The sequence below is a fragment of the Podarcis pityusensis genome (assembly GCF_964106645.2).
Source record: "Podarcis pityusensis genome assembly, chromosome: 10".
Taxonomy (NCBI): domain Eukaryota; kingdom Metazoa; phylum Chordata; class Lepidosauria; order Squamata; family Lacertidae; genus Podarcis; species Podarcis pityusensis.
Window position 1 is genome coordinate 67,253,628 of NC_138035.1, and position 20,567 is coordinate 67,274,194.

The 20,567-nt window shown below is 42.8% G+C and overlaps 1 protein-coding gene across 1 annotated transcript in view; it reads right to left on the reverse strand.

Moving 5' to 3' along the window:
• The window catches only part of LOC308486588 (sucrase-isomaltase, intestinal-like), a 96,034-nt gene that overhangs the window by 21,055 nt on the left and 54,412 nt on the right, over window positions 1-20,567 (reverse strand). The window contains exons 8-16 of the mRNA XM_081023566.1: window positions 19,889-20,014; window positions 19,508-19,639; window positions 12,225-12,338; window positions 11,227-11,343; window positions 11,041-11,125; window positions 8,827-8,944; window positions 3,397-3,565; window positions 2,119-2,235; window positions 546-694 (exon numbers count right to left, since the gene is read on the reverse strand). Of these exons, the coding sequence (XP_080879692.1) occupies window positions 546-694; window positions 2,119-2,235; window positions 3,397-3,565; window positions 8,827-8,944; window positions 11,041-11,125; window positions 11,227-11,343; window positions 12,225-12,338; window positions 19,508-19,639; window positions 19,889-20,014 (1,127 nt within the window). The remainder of the gene's footprint in view (window positions 1-545; window positions 695-2,118; window positions 2,236-3,396; window positions 3,566-8,826; window positions 8,945-11,040; window positions 11,126-11,226; window positions 11,344-12,224; window positions 12,339-19,507; window positions 19,640-19,888; window positions 20,015-20,567) is intronic.

Below are 20,567 nucleotides of genomic sequence, written 5' to 3' on the forward strand. Positions count from 1 at the left end.
GTCCCTGGATTCCTTTAACGGAATACCCTTCACATAGGGATGGCGAGAGCGTTCTGCCATCCCTATCACCTGAACCAGAGCCTATCCACAACCTTACAAGTTGTGATGATTTGCCATGAGGCAGGCGAAATCCAAATGGCAACAGCCAATCAGCCAAGTGGGGAAAATTCCTGCTGTGCCCCTGTCCCAACGACAGACAACACACGGCGGCTTAGCAAGGTCAAGCACACAAGCCCTAAAAATAGGGAGAGGTGGGCAGGTGTTCCAAATGCACGCGCCAAAAGAGGAAGCTCTGGGTCACATGCATAGGTATACATAGGTCCCTTGATCTGTTGGACTGTGTCCCATTGGCCTGATTAAACCCTGCATCAAGGGACCTACCAATTGGGTGTTGTGGCTATCCAATCATACCCACCCACAACACAGGGTTTGGTTGCCAGGTCTCGCCGCAACTTGTGCCCTCTTTAAGGGAGGACCCAATATACCTAATAACATATCTTTGATTAAAAACCCATGACAAGGAGGAAAATGAATGGATAACTTACTCGTGCATTAAACCTCGGGCCACTGTATTTCCAAAGGCATGAGCTTCAAAGAATAGGGTGTACAAGTATGGCAGGAGGGAGTATCGAATCTGCAGTGTTGATCGTGCAATTGTGGCAAATTCAAGCCCAAACACTCCAGGGTCTTGTTCCTGTGAAAAAGCAGGATTTCAGTTTGATTTGCATTTATTTATATTTACGCATTCAAGCTTATTGGACCCCCTGCCCCATCCTGAAAGCTAAGGGAACAACAGGCTTTGGTATGTAAACCTATTAAAGACTTCTTTCGTCAACTGCTTGGCTTTTAACTAAGCCAGGGTTTCCCAAACTTGGGTTTTTTGGACTACAACTCCCATCATCCCTAGCTAGCAGGATCAGTGGTCAGGGATGAGCTAATCTAATCACAATATATTTTAAAAAAGATGTTTATGTGAAGGTCCTGGGAGCAGGAACCAGTGAGATGTCGTGGTACGGATCAGGGAGATCTAAGTTCCTGCTCATACATGGAAGTTTGCTGGGTAACTTTGGGCCAACCACAACATCTCAACACAATTCATCTCATGATATAGAGGAGGGTTCAGATGCCCCCCCCATTGGAACAATGCATGAAGGTTGCTAATGACTCCCCCCTCCCCAGTTTGACCAGCTATAATATGCATGTAGAATCCCTTCGTACACTATGTTTATGTATTCGACTGCTGCATATGTTGTTGGGAGCATGGCTGTTCTTTTCATCTCCTCACCCCTGAGGTACTTTCAATATCTGTTGTGGTCATCTGATACCCCCCCCCCAATCAGGAACCCCCCCCCCCACACGTAAGGATTAAAGAAGGCAGAGAACCAATATTGTCTGAGCATCTCAAAAGTAGAATGGGATTAAAGTGTTACAAATAAATGCATCCCAAAAATGTTATTTAAAAGTTTATTGTTCAGGTATAACCAAAGCATCCTCTTCCTTTTAATTACATTTGCAAAGAAAGCAAAACTCTGATCCTCTACATTTTATGTTTCAGACTGGTGGTCTCTGAGGCAGTTGACCAACATTATGCTGTTCTCTGAATCAGCTGGTTTCCAGAGACATAATTTTAATGTCCCCCCTTTTTCTGTCAACACTGCTTATTTACAGTAGCTGGGTCAATAGACATTCAATGGGCGCTGGTTTGTTCACAACAGCAGCAGTGCTTGACAAGCTTTCATAAGACCCTGATGTGACCAGATAGCAAATTACCTCAGCCTTGGCCCTGTATTTCTTTTACACAAACCGGAGCCAAAATGATTTCTTTTGAGTAGGAAAGGTGTTTGTTCCACAAGGCTAGTGACTTGGCTGATACTTTTGAAAACTTTTGTAAAAAGATTAAGGGGATTAATCAAACTGAGAAACCAAATGATCAAAGTTGCTCATAATTTAAAAACGTCTTTCCAGGCCAACCATCAGAATTGCATCAGTCTTACAATCCTGAATGTCAAAACAAATGAGGAGAACATTCCAAATTTGTACCAAGCCCAGAAAAGTGAGCATTTGTCATATATATATATAATGTCCAAACTACAATATTTCTAAGTGGCACCTACTTACCTTCTGACCAAATGCATTATGGTTTCTGGACAATGGATAGAATGCACCAAGCTGTGTCCAACGCAGGCAGAGTTCAAAAGTAGTATCATAGTAAAAGCCACAGATATCAGCACCCACCTGTGAAGACAGACAGAAAATCAGTGCTTCCTGCCATTCATGCTGTAAACTGGCCACAATTCACTTGGATACCAGTTGCCTACTGCAAAAGGTAAGCAGCAGCTGTATGCAGCAGCTGCAGTGCTGCAATTGTCCATTGATTTCTCTATGCTAAGGAGGTGAAGCCCATCAGACCTTTTCAATATACATACAAAATAAACCACAATGTTCTTTATACTGGATTTCATAAGGCCTTGCTACTTAAGTCCGTATGTCTGTAACAGGTATTGGATTCATTCATTGCAAAAGAGGCAACTGATATGTATGCAAATCCCTTCATGAGGACAGCTTGGCTCCCTCTTTTGGAATGAATGGGCCAGCAAAAGATCTTGTATATAGATCAAATATTTCTGTGTACGTAGAACTCTGTTACGCTAAATGGTGTTTGATTGCTGGGCTCTGAATAATATATCAATTTAAGTAGGGTGAATTAGCGCTTGTGGCTTGTGAAGGCCAATTGTTTTGTCAGAGACACTTCCTTGTGCAAACCACTGAGGCCACAATGCTCAAACTTCCTCTTCCAGATTATTCTCACGTATGCCAACAGAACCCTGCAGAAATTTGTAATTAAGTTTGTTTCCATGCAAGAAAAGTAGTAATGTAGCACTGAAATGTAAACTTATTAGCATACGCTACCCTAACTGGTAACAAAGTCTGTCCTTTTGCTCTTTTTGCGAAGTATTCATTGAATCACCAGGGGTGTAGACACTCCTGTATGGTCTACTAACATGGAGGCTACTTGTTTGCCTCTCTTCCAGGCTTCAAAATCCTGCATAGTTTTTTGAAACTATGCAAGTATATATCTTGCTCGGTTTCTGATTCACCTTCCCAATGAAATCTCCTGGGCTCCAAGCCATTCCAGAGGGACATTCAGGAAAAGTCGGGGAGGGTTGCAGGACTGCTACAGGATATAGGGAATGGAAAAATTGCCTCTTTGTGGTCATGCTTTTGTGGATCCATCCCATTGTATAATATGAACCATGCCACAACATAACCACCAACCCCTGAACTGACACTTGATATTCCTTTGCTTCTGTTGTTATTGCCAACTTTTGTGGCCATTTTGAAATGGTACAACGTTGTACGCAAATGGTTGCCTATCGTGCCTTCAAAACCACTTACTTGTGGAATTCCAAAAAGATTAAACTCCAAAATTCCAATTATGGATGTGTGCATATCTTCCCAAAGAGCATGGTTGTCCCCTAGCCAGTGGGCTGTATATTTCCCATTTCCAACAAATGTAGAGCGACTCAACACAAATGGCCTCTTTCCTGTGGCTTCCTTGATGGCCCTGAGAATGAAAAATTGCACCCACATCAGCAAAGCCCTGAGAATTCATTTTCCTTTAGCTTGGAAGTCAAAAATAAAACCAGAGCAGAGGCAAAACTTCAAATGCAACTTTGAAAAGTCCACAGCTATTTCTAATGTAATCCTTATTTGACGTTGGATTTCCTATCTTGGCGCGACATAGTAATTTCTCGATAAAGGCTTCTTTCCCAGATGAATGCTTCCCTTCTCTTTTGAACTTCAAAGAGTATATAGTATCTCACAGTTGCAAAAAAAGATCAAGTAATTTAGGGGCTACTGCTTGCTGAACAAGAAAACAAACTGGCCAACCCTCTCTCTCTATGCGTTGAAATGTGCTTTCGCTTTTAGATGTCATTTTATTTAACAGAATATCCTGTATTAATAACTAACAAAGGAGTTTTCAGAATGTAGAAGATTGCAGAAACCCAACTTCTATTGAATTTCCAGGAGGCTTTGGGCAGCTGGTTGCTTCAAGCTTTTTAAAACTGCCAGCTAGTGAGCATCAGTCATTTATATCCATGATTAGATTCATTCTACTCCAGTGGAGTCTATTCACGAGCTCTTGCATCTACATAACCAAACTGGAACTCGTATAAAATATTGTGGCAACACAGCTTTCAAGCAGGAGACAACATCCTAACTATATTATACACTTGGACACCTTGTGAATGGATCAAATTTAACCCTGACGTTGTTAGTACTGCCAGAAATACTTCCCACTTCCCATCTCTTGTTGCCCCTCATTCCCAACCATGGAGACTAGCTATCTCCCAAGTCCTGACATTCACAGCGATGTATTGCACCAGCTTGCTACATATGTCAGGTTTCATTCAGGTTTCATTCTTACTGACTCCAACTGCCTCTAATCCTGACTGGATCACGCTCCCACTTACAGCCAAGCCTTTCAACCAAGTGTTTACTGAATGGATCCATGTGGAGGTTGGCACCTTCTGAAATCACCACAGTAAACACTGCTTGCAGTTCAACCTACCACTACCATGCCAGCAAAGAACTTCCAATGGTGGGTTTAATTAACAGTAAACATGGCTGGAGGTTAGATTGTGAAGTAGCTGCACCGGCTGCTTGAACAGATGTGGATCAGGGATTAACACTGATGCATATTTTTCTCTACTGATCTAAATGTGTTGCTTACCTGATATCGGAAGCAGAATCTTGTGTGAACTTAAGAACAAGATGGGGAACTTGTGGTCCTCCAGCTGTTGTTGGGCTACAGTCCCCTGAGTTGGCCATGCTGGTTGGGGCAAATGGGAGCTGTAGTTCCCTTATCCCTATTCAAATTCAACATCATGTGGCCAGCATGACTAAACCGCTTCGGGTGCAATGGGACACCGTGACGGAAGCCAGAGCACATGGAAATGCCGTTTACCTTCCCGCTGCAGCGGTACTTATTTACCTACTTGCACTGGCGTGCTTTCGAACTGCTAGGTTGGCAGGAGCTGGGACAGAGCAACGGGAACTCACTCCATTGTAGGGATTTGAACCGGCGACCTTCCAAGCCCAAGAGGCTCGGTGGTTTAGACCACAGCGCCACCCACGTCCCTTCTTAACAAAAGCCATCTAAGAGAGTGGCTATCACCACATCTTTTGCCGTTTCCCAAAATTGCAACATGGAAAGGATTACACATGATAAATCTTGATCATTATTCACAACATGTGAGCACTCTATGCTTCCCAACACAGTGCCATATTGCCTAGAAGCAAGTACTGATCAGTAATTAATAATAATTAAACACGGCCAAGGGGAAAGAAGGTGCAGTGTTGTTAATGTCATGTTGACTCCACAATGATCCTTTGTGGGTTTTGGGAGCATGAAATCAGTGCAGCTGGGGAAAGTGACCGGGTGCACAAGAGAGGAAGACTCCTTCACCTTTAATACTTATATGGAAGAAGGAATTTTGGTCGGTGCAGCAAGTCACCCGATAAGGTGAGAAATGCGGTGCCTGCCAAAATCCCTCCTCCTATCCAAAGTATGAAAGCTGGAGAGCATGGATTCTGCACACAAATTTGGGGAACACTGATGTTGCACATGTGTTTTGACAACTGTCCCAACATTAAGGAGCGAGTGTGGTACAAAGTGTAGAGGCTTAATGCCAGGAACCTAGGTTTCAGGTCATTGCACTGAGTAGCATTGCCAAGTTACTTGGATCTTGGCATGAGAAGTTAATGTGTCACTGACTCTTTCCAGTTCCTTGAAATGCTACTAGAGGGGGCAAAGGAGGGTTCATGTACTATTGCTGATAACCTATTAATCTTGTATCTAAACTAGATTCTTAGACACTCTGAAGGGGGCAGGAGAATAATAATGATTAGACTTGGTCTTGCCACAGAATAAGGTGTCTGCGTATGTATTCCAGTTGCATGTGTATATTCTGTGTATAATACGTACCGTATTTTTCCATGTATAAGATGCCCCCATGTATAAGATGACCCCTATTTTTTTAACCCCAAATTAAGACAATGCACTATGCACTATCCGTGTATAAGATGACCCCTTATTTAAAACTTCAAAAATTTAGGAAAAAATATAGTCTTATACACAGAAAAATATGGTATGTAATGCATATATACATATATACTGTTTATATATACACCCACACCCATCTTTGTGGCAAGTTTGTTTAAAGAATTTTACTTCCTACTTGGAACACATGCTGCCAAATTCTATTACCGTACACCATTGGCTTCGACTTTTAGATTCATTTTTGAACACCTTTCTGTCTTCCAACCTTTTATTTGTTTAGCCAAATAAAGCATTTGCATATGAGTGCAACTGTTCTGCCCCCCGAGGGGCAAGAGGATCACTGAGAGATGCTTTTGTATAGTATGTTTTGTGTGGAGCTGAAACGACATACACGCGAGAGAAGGTCAAAATTGACCTTTAGTTGCTGGCTTTGTTCTGTACAACAGACACAGCGGGTGCGCAGTTTAAATCAGACTTCCTCCTGGGAAGTAAAATGGTTGGTTACAGACCCCTGGGGAATAATTCAAAAGTGGAGCCGGGCTCATCCCCAGGAATCTTCTGATGCTATAAAGCCCTTAGTTAGCCATTATATGAAATGAGGGGAGAGTCCTGATTTGGCTCTGAATGCTCTTTGTTAGAATGAACTCCAGTTGATTCCTACTCTATTCGTTATAGAGACTGCTCACCTATAGCCTCTTTTAAATCTCTCTGGGGTAGGTGGACGTTCAATAATAGGAACTGAAGAGTCATAGCGTAAGCCCCTCTGGGTTCATTCTTCTCATAATGCAGCTTAAAGTTACTTTATCCAGTTTCAATTTTGTATTGAAAACAGCATGATGCTTCTGTGTGGTTTCTCCTTTTTTCCAGACCTTAAAAGAGTCTAGCTTCCCGTTTTCAACCACTCTAGTTTCAGAGCAACAGGTGCCTTTAATCTACAGCAGCACCGAGAGTCCACTGCTCTGCAAAAATGTGCTTGCTTGCTTGCTTGCTTGCTTTAAGGCTGGCCAGCAACTTGTGTTTCAATCCCACCTCTGTCATGGACTCATCATATGAAATTGGGAATGTTTGTATGGCACTTTGCTCAAAGAACATTTATTTATTTATTTAGTCAACTTCTGGACTACTTAATATTTATAAAAAAGATTGCAATAAGCGGTGTAAAGGTAAAGGTAAAGGGACCCCTGACCATTAGGTCCAGTCGTGGCTGACTCTGGGGTTGCGGCGCTCATCTCGCTTTATTGGCTGAGGGAGCCGGCGTTTGTCCGGAGACAGCTTTCGGGTCAAGGGGCCAGCATGACGAAGCCGCTTCTGGCGAACCAGAGCAGCGCACGGAAGCGCCGTTTATCTTCCCGCTGGAGCGGTACCTATTTATCTACTTGCACTTTGACGTGCTTTCGAACTGCTAGGTTGGCAGGAGCAGGGACTGAGCAACAGGAGCTCACCCCGTCGTTGGGATTCGAACCGCCGACCTTCTGATCGGCAAGTCCTAGGCTCTGTGGTTTAACCCACAGCGCCATCCACATTCCTTAATAAGTGGTTTACAGTAGCAATATTAGCAACAGACATTCCACTGCCTCATACGGTCCAGTGTAAAATGGTAATTTAGACCAGCCTTTCCTAAGATGGCTGAAACTTAAAAGTCCAAAATACAGGCAGGATCTTAGGTGGCAGAAGCCTGATTTAGGCAATCTCTGGAGCTTTTTATAGCCCCAATTGAGAACCAGCTCAAATTTGCAACCATGCAATCACTTCCTATGATTTTTTTTAAAAACTTTTGCAGAAACTCAGAGAGAAACACTTGCTTAACAGAGGTTTTCTTTTTCTTTTTTTAAGGCTGTAAGGTTTTCAAACTATTATCCAGGGAACTGTAGTGTTCTGTGGAAGCTCGTTAGCAGTTCTTGAGTGAAAAGATCTGTAATTGTAGATAAGATTTCCTAAAAACAGTTTGCTATTCACTATCACATTTGCAACCTGGCTTTCCTCCAGGAAGCTCAGTGTGGTGTATATGGTTCTTCCCATGGCTGATTGTTGAAACTTAACCCGGATCCCCTCTGATATTATACTACACTGGCTCTCTACTGATCTTCCTCGCAACTTCAGGTAGCCTTGGGTATGGGGTCCAGAGTGTACCCACAGTTCATGCAAGGCAATAGCTAGACCCTGCAATCTCCCAAATGAACTAAGGCAGGCAATACAATAATTGCAAATGTGTGGAAGGAAGCCTTGATAGCAATTTTATAAAAACGGAGACTATGGCTTAGAGCAGTGGTATGGGGTGTGTGTGTGTGTGTGTGTGTGTGTGTGTAAAACACTTTCCTTACTAGCCATTTTCCAAATTAATTTCCACCACACCGCTGCTTCTCCCTCTCATCTTTTACTTTCATCCTTGAGAACATGCGCCCGAAATCCTTGGCGCTGACAGCACTTATCTAGCCAATTTGTGATAAATTCCCTCCTAACTACCACTACTGGAATAACTTTGGCAATAGTTTCTGCGAGAACATATGAAATTACTTTATACTGAAGTAAATTATACTGAAGTACATAAAGTACACAGGCAGCCCATTTTATACGGACTGGGAGTGGTTTGCCCTGCTCTCAAGTCCACCCTCTGCATTTGCAACATGAGACCCTAAGTACAGCCCATTTCAAGTTTCCAGGTGGTGCCAATTCTTCCTGAACAAAAAAACTTAAATGAAAACTGCGTAACGTATCTTTAAAGATTTTCAGAGCATTTAGTGGAAGACATTCAAAGAACTTACTGGAATGTAGGTGGGGCTTCAGACCATCCAAAGAGGGAATGTGTGTCATAAAGATCTCCCAGAAAAGTTTTAGAATCTGGACACAGTGTGCTTTGAAACAGAGAAGAATCAGAAATTCCTGAAAGTGGAATACAAAATATTAAGAATTATTGTTGAGTAACAAGTCCCTTCACATTCATAGTCATTTTTTAAAAGTAAAGTTGATTCATAAGAAATAAACTTGAAAGTTTTTGTTGGGTTGCTTTATACATTCACCAATAATTACATTTATTCCCATGATTATTCCTGCTGTCTAGCTGTGGAACAATAAGGCATTCAGGATGTAGTTGCATCTAGAGTATAAACTAGGAACGTTCTTTTTGTTGTACACGAACTTGTCTCACAGTAATCACATAAATCACTATTTCCACAAACTCTCCAATTTTTTCAATACTATTCACTGTGGCAAAATTCATGGGTGAGAATATTATCAGAATAAAATTCCCAGCCATGAATTTGGCTCCCTTCCTCAAATAAAGGGAAGAGATTCCTCACTCACAGTTCACCACAACTAAGCCTTCAGTGACAGGCAGTTCCATAATGATGTTTACCGTTTTGGATCCCCCCCCTGATATTTCATTGTCAGCAGCACATAATAGATATCAACTGCTTGCTGCCAATTAGGCTCCTGAAAACAGCCAGGGTTTGTTAGAAGGATGTTGACCAGACTAATTGCTGGATGGCTGACAGGAGCTGTAGGGCTTCGGGCTTCCCAGAACAGGGTTTTAACCTTCCAAATTCTTTCATATAGAGAGACTACTGCAGCCTGCATAGGGACACTGAACTCTGCACCCAGGTTACTAGGATAGACATGATTCCTCTCTCAAATAAGTACCTGTACCATTGCCTCTTCCAGCTGACACTGAATGTGAAATATTGAGCAACTGTCAAAATCAATAAAGAAGGTGTCCTCCAGATGTTCTGGACCACAGCTCCCCTCAGCTCTATCCAGTAGGGATGATAGATGCTGTAGTTAAGAACACTTGAGTGCACCAGGTTGTCTATCCTTGCAATAAGCAAGGCATTGTAACGTTCAGATCCACAGTCATGCCTGGAATTCTCATATTCTTGCTCTTTGTGATTTATGTGGTTTCTAGAAACACAATTAGGGTGAGTGAAATCAATAAGACTTAAAAAGCATTTCACTTTCTCTGTGTTTCACCCATCTGTCAGTGCTCAGCTGTAGGTAGCTGTCAGAGGGGAGCGAGGAACCTGGAACCAGTTGTGACAGAGGGCCAGAAAAAACTAGGAGACAGAGCTAAGGAACAAGCAACTTTTTTGAAGCGTCAGGAAGTCCTTTTGTTCAAATCCCACCCCAGACAGGAGGCCCTTTATAGACTAACCTGGGTATGAGGATTCAATGGTCAGCCTGAGTGGACAAAGCCAATTCAGAGCCTGGGAAAACTGCTCCCAAAGCAGCTCTGGTGTCTCATCACATCAGAGCCAATGGACATCTATTTCTAACCCTGGTAGGTCCTGACACCATTGGATTGGAGATGCAGTTATAAAGAATGCAAGTGAACTCTATGATCCTGCTACCGCCCCGCAACTCCCCTCCACCCTCCAACACTCTTCATCCTGCTGAAACAGTTGTGGTCGCAAAGATGGGGGAAGAGGAAAAAGTGATGAAGAGAAGGAGGAGAGCTTATGCTCTCCAGATGTTACTGGACTACAGCTTTCATCATCCATGGCCTTTGGTCATGCTGGCTGGGGCTCATCCCCATCCTTGGGCTTAGGTATTTTTCAGGGGCACTGTCCAACACAAGTAGCCATTTCCCTGTCTGTCCTGTACAGGCCTTGAATTTTTGAAGGGGAATTCCACACATTTTCTCCACAGAGGGCATCATGGATTTGTCCACAGTGTAGTACAATGCCAAGAGACAAATGTGATTAACAACATCATGATAGAGACTGTAGCTACCTTGGAAGAGAACTTACTGTCGGAATCATTAACAACTGTATCACTTATACAAGCCCCTTTTTATCTTCTCCCTTAGGTACTATCAAGCCTTGACTTCTATATAGCTCAAGATCAATAGTGAAATACCAGGGATGTCCTAGAAGGACTGATTCTGGTTTTTTTAAATAATTGTCTACTAAACTTTTAGAAACATTGATGCTGTAAGTGGCTATAGGAATCAGGCAAAGGATATTTATTTTTCAGAAGTCACTTACTGGGAATGTAAGGTGGGTTGTTGAGGTTGTTGTGAGCACAGCCTGGGATCTGGCCATCGAGAAAATTTGAGGGTTCATTCATATCCTAACCAAATAAAAAACAAGAAACAGGTTAGGTTTTATGGTATACTTTGGGTGGGGGAAGAGAGAGAGATAAAATATAAAGGGAAATATTATCAAACGTACAAGCCAAATACCATCATAAGGAAGGACATTGTGGAACTGAACACACATCTGGGTCCACCAATCAGCTGTTTTGGGGTTGAAGTAGTCAGGGTACACTGAATTTCCTGGAGCCAAGGCCTGGAAGTGAGAATGAAATATATTAAGATAAGGACATTTCAGCCTGCTAACGGACATGGAAAATTTCAGAGATTGCGTGGAATGCAAGCTCAGAGTGTACCACTTGTTGGCATCTGTCTGTCTTGGGAGACAATGGAGTATGCCTCCAGGGGTGAAGTAAAACCGCTGGAGAATCACAGCACCTGCTGTGGCTGCTGGGACAGGTAACTCGAAACTGCTGCCTCCCATGTTGTTTTTGCTTCCCTCTTGGCCTCACTGATGCGGTCCAGAAGAAAGCAGAACAATACATTTGGCACCAGCGTGGGTGCAGGAGGTACCAGAAGGAGGTGTACAAGGTGCCAGGGATTTAGGAATTCTACTCTGGATTTGTGTAGGGTTTACTCTTTAGACTTTTCTTCTCCCAGATATGTCCTGCAAGGCAGAAGGTAAGGAAATACTTCTTCTTGGAATACTATTGCTTATGTTCAATTGATTGTAGAGGGCTGCTGCCAATCACTGTCAACAATACTAGGTTACATGGACCAATGTTTGACTTGTTGTCCTATGTTCATATGAAATCATCAAGAGCAGTGTCATAATTAGTGTGTGGCAATAGTATTGTGAGAATGGATGTTGCTCTCTCTTCCTTTACTGTTACTGTGATTGGACATTGCTGCCATGAGAACATAACTATCAACATGATACACCAGGGTTTCCCAGCTGTTTGGGGACTACAACTCCCATCAGCCATAGCTAGCAGGAGCAGTAGTCAGGGATGATGGGAATTGTAGTCCAAAAAAAAACCCACTTTGAGACCCAAGTTTGGGAAACTGTGTAATGTAAACTCTTCCACAACAACAACTATCTTATCCAATCCAAAGGATTGCCCCATAGATACCTACCTGCCCAACAGCTGGAGTCACTCCATCTGAATTTTTCACCCAAATTCCCAATTGTTCTCCAAGTTCGTAGGGTTGGTAAGCCCCTCTAGCTTGATCTTTACTTAGGAAAGGATCCTGATGAGGGAACAAAACAGAACAAAAGTAAAGGATAGGAAATAGAAACACTGCAACAATACCGGTTTTGAAAAATGGGTCTGAGATGCCTGATTATACTGAACAAAATGGAACTACTGTTTGGGTATGACAATAACCTGGAAATCATCCACTAGAAACCTATTAGCCTTAAAGTTAAAATTTAAGGTGACAGAAATGCAAATATAGTATATTAACAGAGCACAACATAAACCCATCCCTACATAGACATGGACTATGTAACATTATTTCCAAACGATGGCATGGAAGAAGCTATTGGTAGGCTAGCAGAATGCCAAAGATGGAAGCAGGACCAACCCTACCATTAGGCAAGATGAAATAGCCAATCTCAACACGCAGCAGGTTTTGGGGGTACCATTAAATGGTGGCAAATGTCCAATTAATTAATTATTACCACATGTTGTTACCATATTATTAACCACCATGGAGGTGCCATTTGGATTATTCCCATCACGTATGAAATTGCTTGGGCCACTTCTGAATGGAAGCTACCAGGTTGCTGTCAGAGAACATTATTACAGAAGTGGCCATGAAAAGGGAAAGAGAAGAAGCTTATCAGTCAAAGTGTGGATCCAGAAAAATCCTGTTGGCACTGAACTACCGACTCTTAGAACATCGGAGTATTTATTGGAATTTAAACTTATTTGAATAGAGAATTTCCAAGAAGCTTAAAAACTCGACCACCAAATGAAGCCAAAACTTAGGAAGTTGTCACATTGTGCACCTTCAAACTGTGCACTGGGTATGGCTGCACTTTGCAAATGTAACACACGCTGCCTGAATGGTTTGCGATGAGAATCATAGAATCATAGAGTTGGAAGAGACCACTAGGGCCATCGAGTCCAACCCCCTGCCAAGCAGGAAACACCATCAGAGCACTCCTGACATATGGTTGTCAAGCCTCTGCTTAAAGACCTCCAAAGAAGGAGACTCCACCACACTCCTTGGCAGCAAATTCCACTGTCCAACAGCTCTTACTGTCAGGAAGTTCTTCCTAATGTTTAGGTGGAATCGTCTTTCTTGTAGTTTGGATCCATTGCTCCGTGTCCGCTTCTCTGGAGCAGCAGAAAACAACCTTTCTCCCTCCTCTATGTGACATCCTTTTATATATTTGATTATTGGTTATCTAATTGATCTAATTAGATAATCAATCTAATTGATTATTGTCTTCCCAACAGGTTTCTGATATTAAAAGAAAAAACATATTCATAAAATAGCTCACCAAGGCTTCCAAGCACGAATTGTGATTTGGCATGAGCCACGTTAGGGTCCTTTACGATTAATCTTCTAGTGACAAACTATTCAGATGATCTTGTTTCCAAGGGACCAAGGGGTTTGGAAAGTAAGCAAGCAAGAAAACATCTAACTGCACCACTGCTAAATTGCATTGGGAGCTATATTTTTTTATAGCCCTCTTTTTATAGCATTTTTCATATCTGTGTAGAACTGGTTTCAAGTCCATTTCATGATATTGGTTTCATCATTTTTGACCTGGCAATATATTGTGAATCATGATGTGTGCTTACGTGTGTGCTATGCACAAATAACAATGTGGGGGAAAACCTGAAGCCAGCCAGTGCCTCTACAGTATATAGCTCCATCCTTATTTCATCCTTATGTTTAGGGAAGCTTTAAATGTTTAATAGGTTACTGTATTTTAGTGTTTTGTTGGAAGCCGCCTAGAGTGGCTGAGGAAACCCAGCCAGATGGGCGGGGTATAAATAATAAATTATTATTATTATTATTATTATTATTATTATTATTTCAGACATTGTGATATATCAGTATATCGTGATGTTCAGCAGGTGATATATCATGAAGTCAAAAATCAGACAGTCCTACTGTTCGCCTCTACATAGTTCCATCCTTATTTCAGACATAATGATATATCAGCAATATATAGTGATGTTGAAAACCAGGAATGTAAAACACAGCTGTTAGTAGCCATTTCATAAGCCTTACCCTCCACAAATTTGTCTAATCTTCTTTTAAAGCCATCCAAGTATACTGCCATTGCTGTGTCTCGTAGGAGAAAATTCCACAGCACTGTGTGCAGAAGCACTTTCTTTCATCTGTCCTCAATTTCCTTTCCATCCAATTAATTGCCACATTAAGAGCATTGCACAATACCACTCCAACGGTGGTGGCACGGGAGCTCTGAGCCACACTGTTGCACCAGTGTGACGTCCTGGCGTGGCTTATTGTACCAGCACAATGCCAACACATGAGATCGTTCCAACACAGCAGGCGCACTCCTAAACATGTAAGTGCTAAGAGCGGGTCATAGAATTGAGCCTTTAATCTCATTCCATTCCTTCCCTAATAACTAAATAACGGCTCAGTTTGTCTCGTTTTTTGAAAAAAATAATCTTTTATGATAAATACTGTGCTTTTGGGCACAATACTCTTATTTCTGGCAGACTGTACAATACTTTCAAGTGGGGGGGGAGGCATGGCACCTACAGACTTGAGGAGTCCAAGCATTCAGTAGGTGTGCAGTTTTAACTTACGCAAACCCCCTCAGATGTGGTTTTTTTTTTAAGTGCTGCCCTTACGTAGTAATTAAAACCCAGGCAGGTGATACCCAGGGGACATTAACACTCTAAAACAACTCAGTTTAATTATCTACACCTAATCTGAACCTCTGATATCTCGTAGCCAAAAGTGTTGCTGTAGTGCATAAATCTAATACATTATGCAGCTCCTGCCTCACACCAAGGAGAACAAAAGGCTCTGGTGACTGATTTTGCATTCCAAATAAACTCCGTGCCTTTTTCACATGCTCCTACCTATTCCTCAGGGAATGAGTGCCATATTAGAGACTGACAGAATAGCTTAGGAAAGGGTCCAGAGAATTGTCTGAATGGCACACCAACAACGCAGTTCTTTTGCTGGAGTTAAAGGTCCGGCCCTGGATGCGTAAGCTGGCCTGATTTCTTTGGCAGAAGAGTAGGATATAATTTTGATAAACAGATATTCAAGAATAATGCACATCCCCCCCCCAAGTGCATGCAGTGGGGGCTACTGTAAATAAGCAACATTTGACAAAACCAGATCACATTCATACTGGGAGCAAACAGCCCAAACCTGAGCATGTTTACTCAGAAGTAAATCCCACCATGTTCAATCTCAGTGGGGCTGATCTTAAACCCTTAATGTCCTAGTCCTCAAGCTCATACACCCAGGCTTGCAACATACCATTTCAGAATTAATCCCACCCCTAGTTTTTTGTATGCCAAAGTTCCTGAATATTGTTTTTAATTGTTTAGTGAATTCTAAATTGTTTCCATTTGCTGTTGCAACGAATTCTCTTTTCTGTGGGGGTTGATGAAGAGCAGGCAACCTTCCTCATTAAAGTTATTCTGCTGGAATAGATGTTGATCGTTCTGCTTGATAACCATTGTTACTTTTAGAGCATCAACCTTTGTATGGAAACAATGCATTTGCTCTGACTCAGAATAAGTCAGAGGCGAAAATGGGGCCATTGTTCAAAGCAGGCAGCAGAGGATGATGAGTAAGCCCTGACATTCTTAGGGGGGAAATTGCCAGGAGGCAAAGGGGTGGTAGAGAGACTGAAATTGCCTCATATATTTTTCACATGATACACTCACTTAAAAAACAACAACACAACAGTGATTTTTATGAGGTGAATGCTGCATCCAAATTTGCCTCCACTTCTCCATGCATTGAAACCCGAGATGTCAGTAGTGGATACCATAGTGCTTACCTGACTTCCCAACAGATGAGTTATAGCTTCTAACTGGGAGGAGCAAAGTGATGGGAGGCTGGCATGGTGCAAATGAATGAGCAGAGCAGGCACCAGATTGGTTCCGCTCACGTGTTTGCTTTGTGCTGCTTCTCCATCGCCTCGCCCATCTCCCTCCATTAAGCAGCAGTAACTCAGCTGTCAGGAAGTCAGAAGAACACGGCCACCCCCCCCATCCGCTCCAAGAAATATCCCTGTTCTCCTAAATCCAATGTCCAGAGGAAGCTGGTACATTTCACAATGTGGAGGCTCATTCAGAAGGACAACACAAACCGGTAGATAGTCACTGCTCATTGGGAGTTCCCCACGTTCAAAGATAAATAGAGGAACCTGACCTTAAACGGAAACTCAAAATCTTTGATAGCATTATGGGTAAAACTACATAGCTAATTTGGCTTTATAAAGGTAAAGGTAAAGGGACCCCTGACCATTAGGTCCAGTCGTGACCAACTCTGGGGTTGCGGCGCTCATCTCGCTTTATTGGACGAGGGAGCCGGCATACAGCTTCCGGGTCATGTGGCCAGCATGACTAAGCCGCTTCTGGCGAACCAGAGCAGCACACGGAAACGCCGTTTACCTTCCCGCCAGAGCGGTACCTATTTATCTACTTGTACTTTGACGTGCTTTCGAACTGCTAGGATGGCAAGAGCTGGGACCGAGCAACGGGAGCTCACCCCATCGCGGGGATTTGAACTGCCGACCTTCTGATCGGCAAGCCCTAGGCTCTGTTGTTTAACCCACAGCACCACCTGCGTCCCTATTTGGCTTTATACATTGACTTAATTATCATAGATGCGTAGGCAGAACATAGCAAGTGTCTTACCGGGTCAGGCGAAAGGCCCATTTAGTCCAGGACACTGTTCTCAAAATTGAGAACCAGATGCCCATGGAAAGCCCCCCAAGCAAGACATCAGTGCAATTGTACCCTCACCACTCGTGATTCCAAGCAACTGGTAGAACACAGCCATCATGGCTAGTAGCCATTAACAGTCTTATCCTCCATGAAATTGTCCAATTCTCCTTTAAAGCCACCTCTATCAAGTCCCTCCCCCTTAATTTACATTTCTTCTAAGCCAGTGTTCCTCAAACTTGGGTCCCTAGCTGTTTTAGGACTACAATTCCCATCATCCCTGGTCTTGCTAGCTAGGGATGATGGCAGTTGTAGTCCCAAAACAGCTGGAGACCCAAGTTTGCGAAACACTGTATCTAGGCTAAAAAGCTGCAAAAATGATGAACTTTCTTCATAGGAGAGTTGCTCCAGACTCGCGATAATTTTGATTGTCCTATGCCTCACCTTTTCCAGCAATTCATTTTTCAGATGGCGGTTTCGTTCTTGATTGCTTTGCTAATGATCCCTAGCAGGGCATTTGCCATTTTCACAGTAGCTACACTATAACCCTGTCTTCACTGAGCTGTTCATTAAAACCACCACATCCCTCTCCTGGTCAGTCATTACTAGCTTGCACTTCACACTGAAATGCGTTTGCCATTCACACGTTCACCTCCTAATAAGGGAATGAGTTTATTCTGCATGTATTGGTCTCTAGAACAGAGGAGGAGACCGTCTCCCTCCTCCTAGCAGCTCACAGAGGCAGCTGTGGCTGAGAACATTTGCATTTCTCCCTAGATTATGCCCCCTTCCATTCTAAGTAAAGACCCATTTTTGACATGTTTTCATCAGCACAGCTCTTGGGAGAAAGCAAAAAGTGCTCTTCAGCTTTAATCGGTATTCTTGCAATTATAACACCAGGTCCTATTAGTCTGCAGGATGCATTAAGAATTCTTAATGTGCTTCCTTTGGTGATGGATTTACTAAACTGAAGAACTGTGTTTTCTGGCATGCTTATGGATTCTGAATTAGAGATGAAATATTAGGCTAGCATTTAGAGGAAAACTATTAGGCTTGCATTATAACAATGTTTTGTGCACCTATGCTGCACATTTCACCTGAGCATCCATGACAGTCAGAGGGATGTGGTTCCCCTGAGGCTGACATGAACAGGAACTATGTCACTTGGCCAGTCTCAGTGGCTCCTCCCAACAGATATTTCCAGAGCAGTAAGGAATCTAGCTTCACAGAAGTAGCTCCCACACCATTCTGGTAACTTGAGCTGGCTTTAAAGGGCACAAGATGGCCTAAGAAATTCCTTCTGCCTTATGAACAGATTATGATCATGACAACCAATGTACTCCTCCCCCCCCCTTTACAAAATCCAAAGCAGTGGTTTTAGTGGGTTCAAGGTAGTCAGAAAATTCCTTTTTCCATATTCATGCAGACCCTCACAGAGAGATACATTGAGCTGGATGTATAACAGAATTTTTACATAGCAGGGATGGGGAGGTTTTTTCAAACCAAAGGATCGCATTCCCCTGTGGGGAGCATTCTGGGGGTGCCATGCCAATAATAATAATAATAATAATAATAATAATAATAATAATAATAATTTATTTATTTATTTATACCCCGCCCGTCTGGCTGGGTTTCCCCAGCCACTCTGGGCGGCTTCCAACAAAATATTAAAATACAATAGTCTAGTAAACATTAAAAGCTTCCCTAAACAGGGCTGCCTTCAGATGTTTTCTAAAAGTCAGATAGTTGTTTATTTCCTTGACATCTGATGGGAGGCCGTTCCACAGGGTGGGTGCCACTACCAAGAAGGCCCTCTGCCTGGTTCCCTGTTACTTGGCTTCTCACAGCAAGGGAACCGTCAGAAGGCCCTCGGCACTGGACCTCAGTGTCCGGGCAGAATAATGGGGGTGGAGACGCTCCTTCAGGTACACTGGACCAAGGCCGTTTAGGGCTTTAAAGGTCAGCACCAACACTTTGACTTGTGCTCGGAAACGTACTGGGAGCCAATGTAGGTCTTTTAAGACCGGTGTTATGTGGTCTTGGCGACTGGGTGGGGCCAAAAGCAAATGTAGGCAGGGCACCGGATGCAAGAGGATACCTTCCAGTGAGGCACTTGAGGAAGGCACAGAGAGGGGTAAGTCCTGAGAGCCAGAGAAAGAGAGAGGCTTAAAGGACCTCATGTACCCTCCAGGCCTGATGTCCCTCCATCCCTGCTGTACAGCACCCCCCCCCCAATCCATAATGGTGTTTGTGTTTTCTTCCTCTCCCACACAGTACTCACTCACTTCCCACCCCTCCCATTCTCATATTTTCACTAGGGACCCCCCAAAAAGAAAAGAAAAAAACTGAACAGAGCATACTGAGAGTACAATGTACATTACCCGTGGGGGGGGGGGGAGCATCCTGTTATAAAAGAAAGTAGAGGAGAGAATCTTTGCTTCAATGCCACAATTCATATAGCAAGTCATATGAATGAAAGCACTGTAAACAAGGTTAGTACTTAAGCTCATTTACCAGAATAATGACATAATGCAATCCATCCTTCTTCAACTCTTGCATGAATTCCGGTAGGCCAGCATACTTTTCTTTGTCATATGTGAAGTCCAGCTTACGGTCCATATAGTCAATGTCTCCGTACTGGACATCCTGGCAATTGCAACAGAAATATGTTGCGTTTAAGAAGAATAAAGCACAAAGGTTAAGTTTTACCTTTTTGCTCAGGCTGATACCATAATAAAAGCTAGCACAGAAATTACCCCATGGCCTTTCAATTATATAATTAATATAATACCAACAAACATTATCAATACTATTCTTTTAGGGATACAATCTGTTCTTGTTCATTGGTTTCCCCGGGGAACCAATTTAAATACACATTGCAAAATGCCCACTTACGTAGGGGATGCCATACTCTGTCATGCGCTTCACAACTTGTTCTACTGCACCAATGTCAGGATATCCCCATCGTGAGAGCTGGTACCCCAGAGACCAGTAGGGAGGAAGATGTGGCCGCCCAATAGCCTTAAAAGCAAAAAACAGAACCAGAACATTTTTAGTTTTTTGGTTTTTTTAAGTGTCCTGCAGAATCTCATACAGTGACAGAGAAATTTAGATATTTTAGTTCTTTCTGTTAATATGAAACTCAGGTAAATTTAACAGGTGTGTTACACTCAGCAAAGTGCTACAGTGGAACCTCGGTTTTCAAACGTAATCTGTTCCAGAAGACCGTTTGACTTCTGAGGCATTCGAAAACCAAGGCGCAATGGGCAGTTGGCAAAATCCATTGAGAAAAAAGAAAAACACATGGCGGAAGCCATTCGATTTCCGAGGCGCGTTCGAAAATGGAAGCGTTCGAAAACGGAAGAGTTCGACTTCTGAAACGTTCAGCTTCTGAGATGCTCAAAAACTGAGGTTCCACTGTAATTCTATTCTTTGTAGTGTAGACCTTGGAACTGTGGGAAAATTATCACTTTATCAGGCAACAAAGCAGGAGTCTAGTGTCACGATCTGTGGAGAATGAGCATATATTTCTTCTCAGAAGTAGTGAGTTCAAGGGGACTTGATCCCAGGTAGT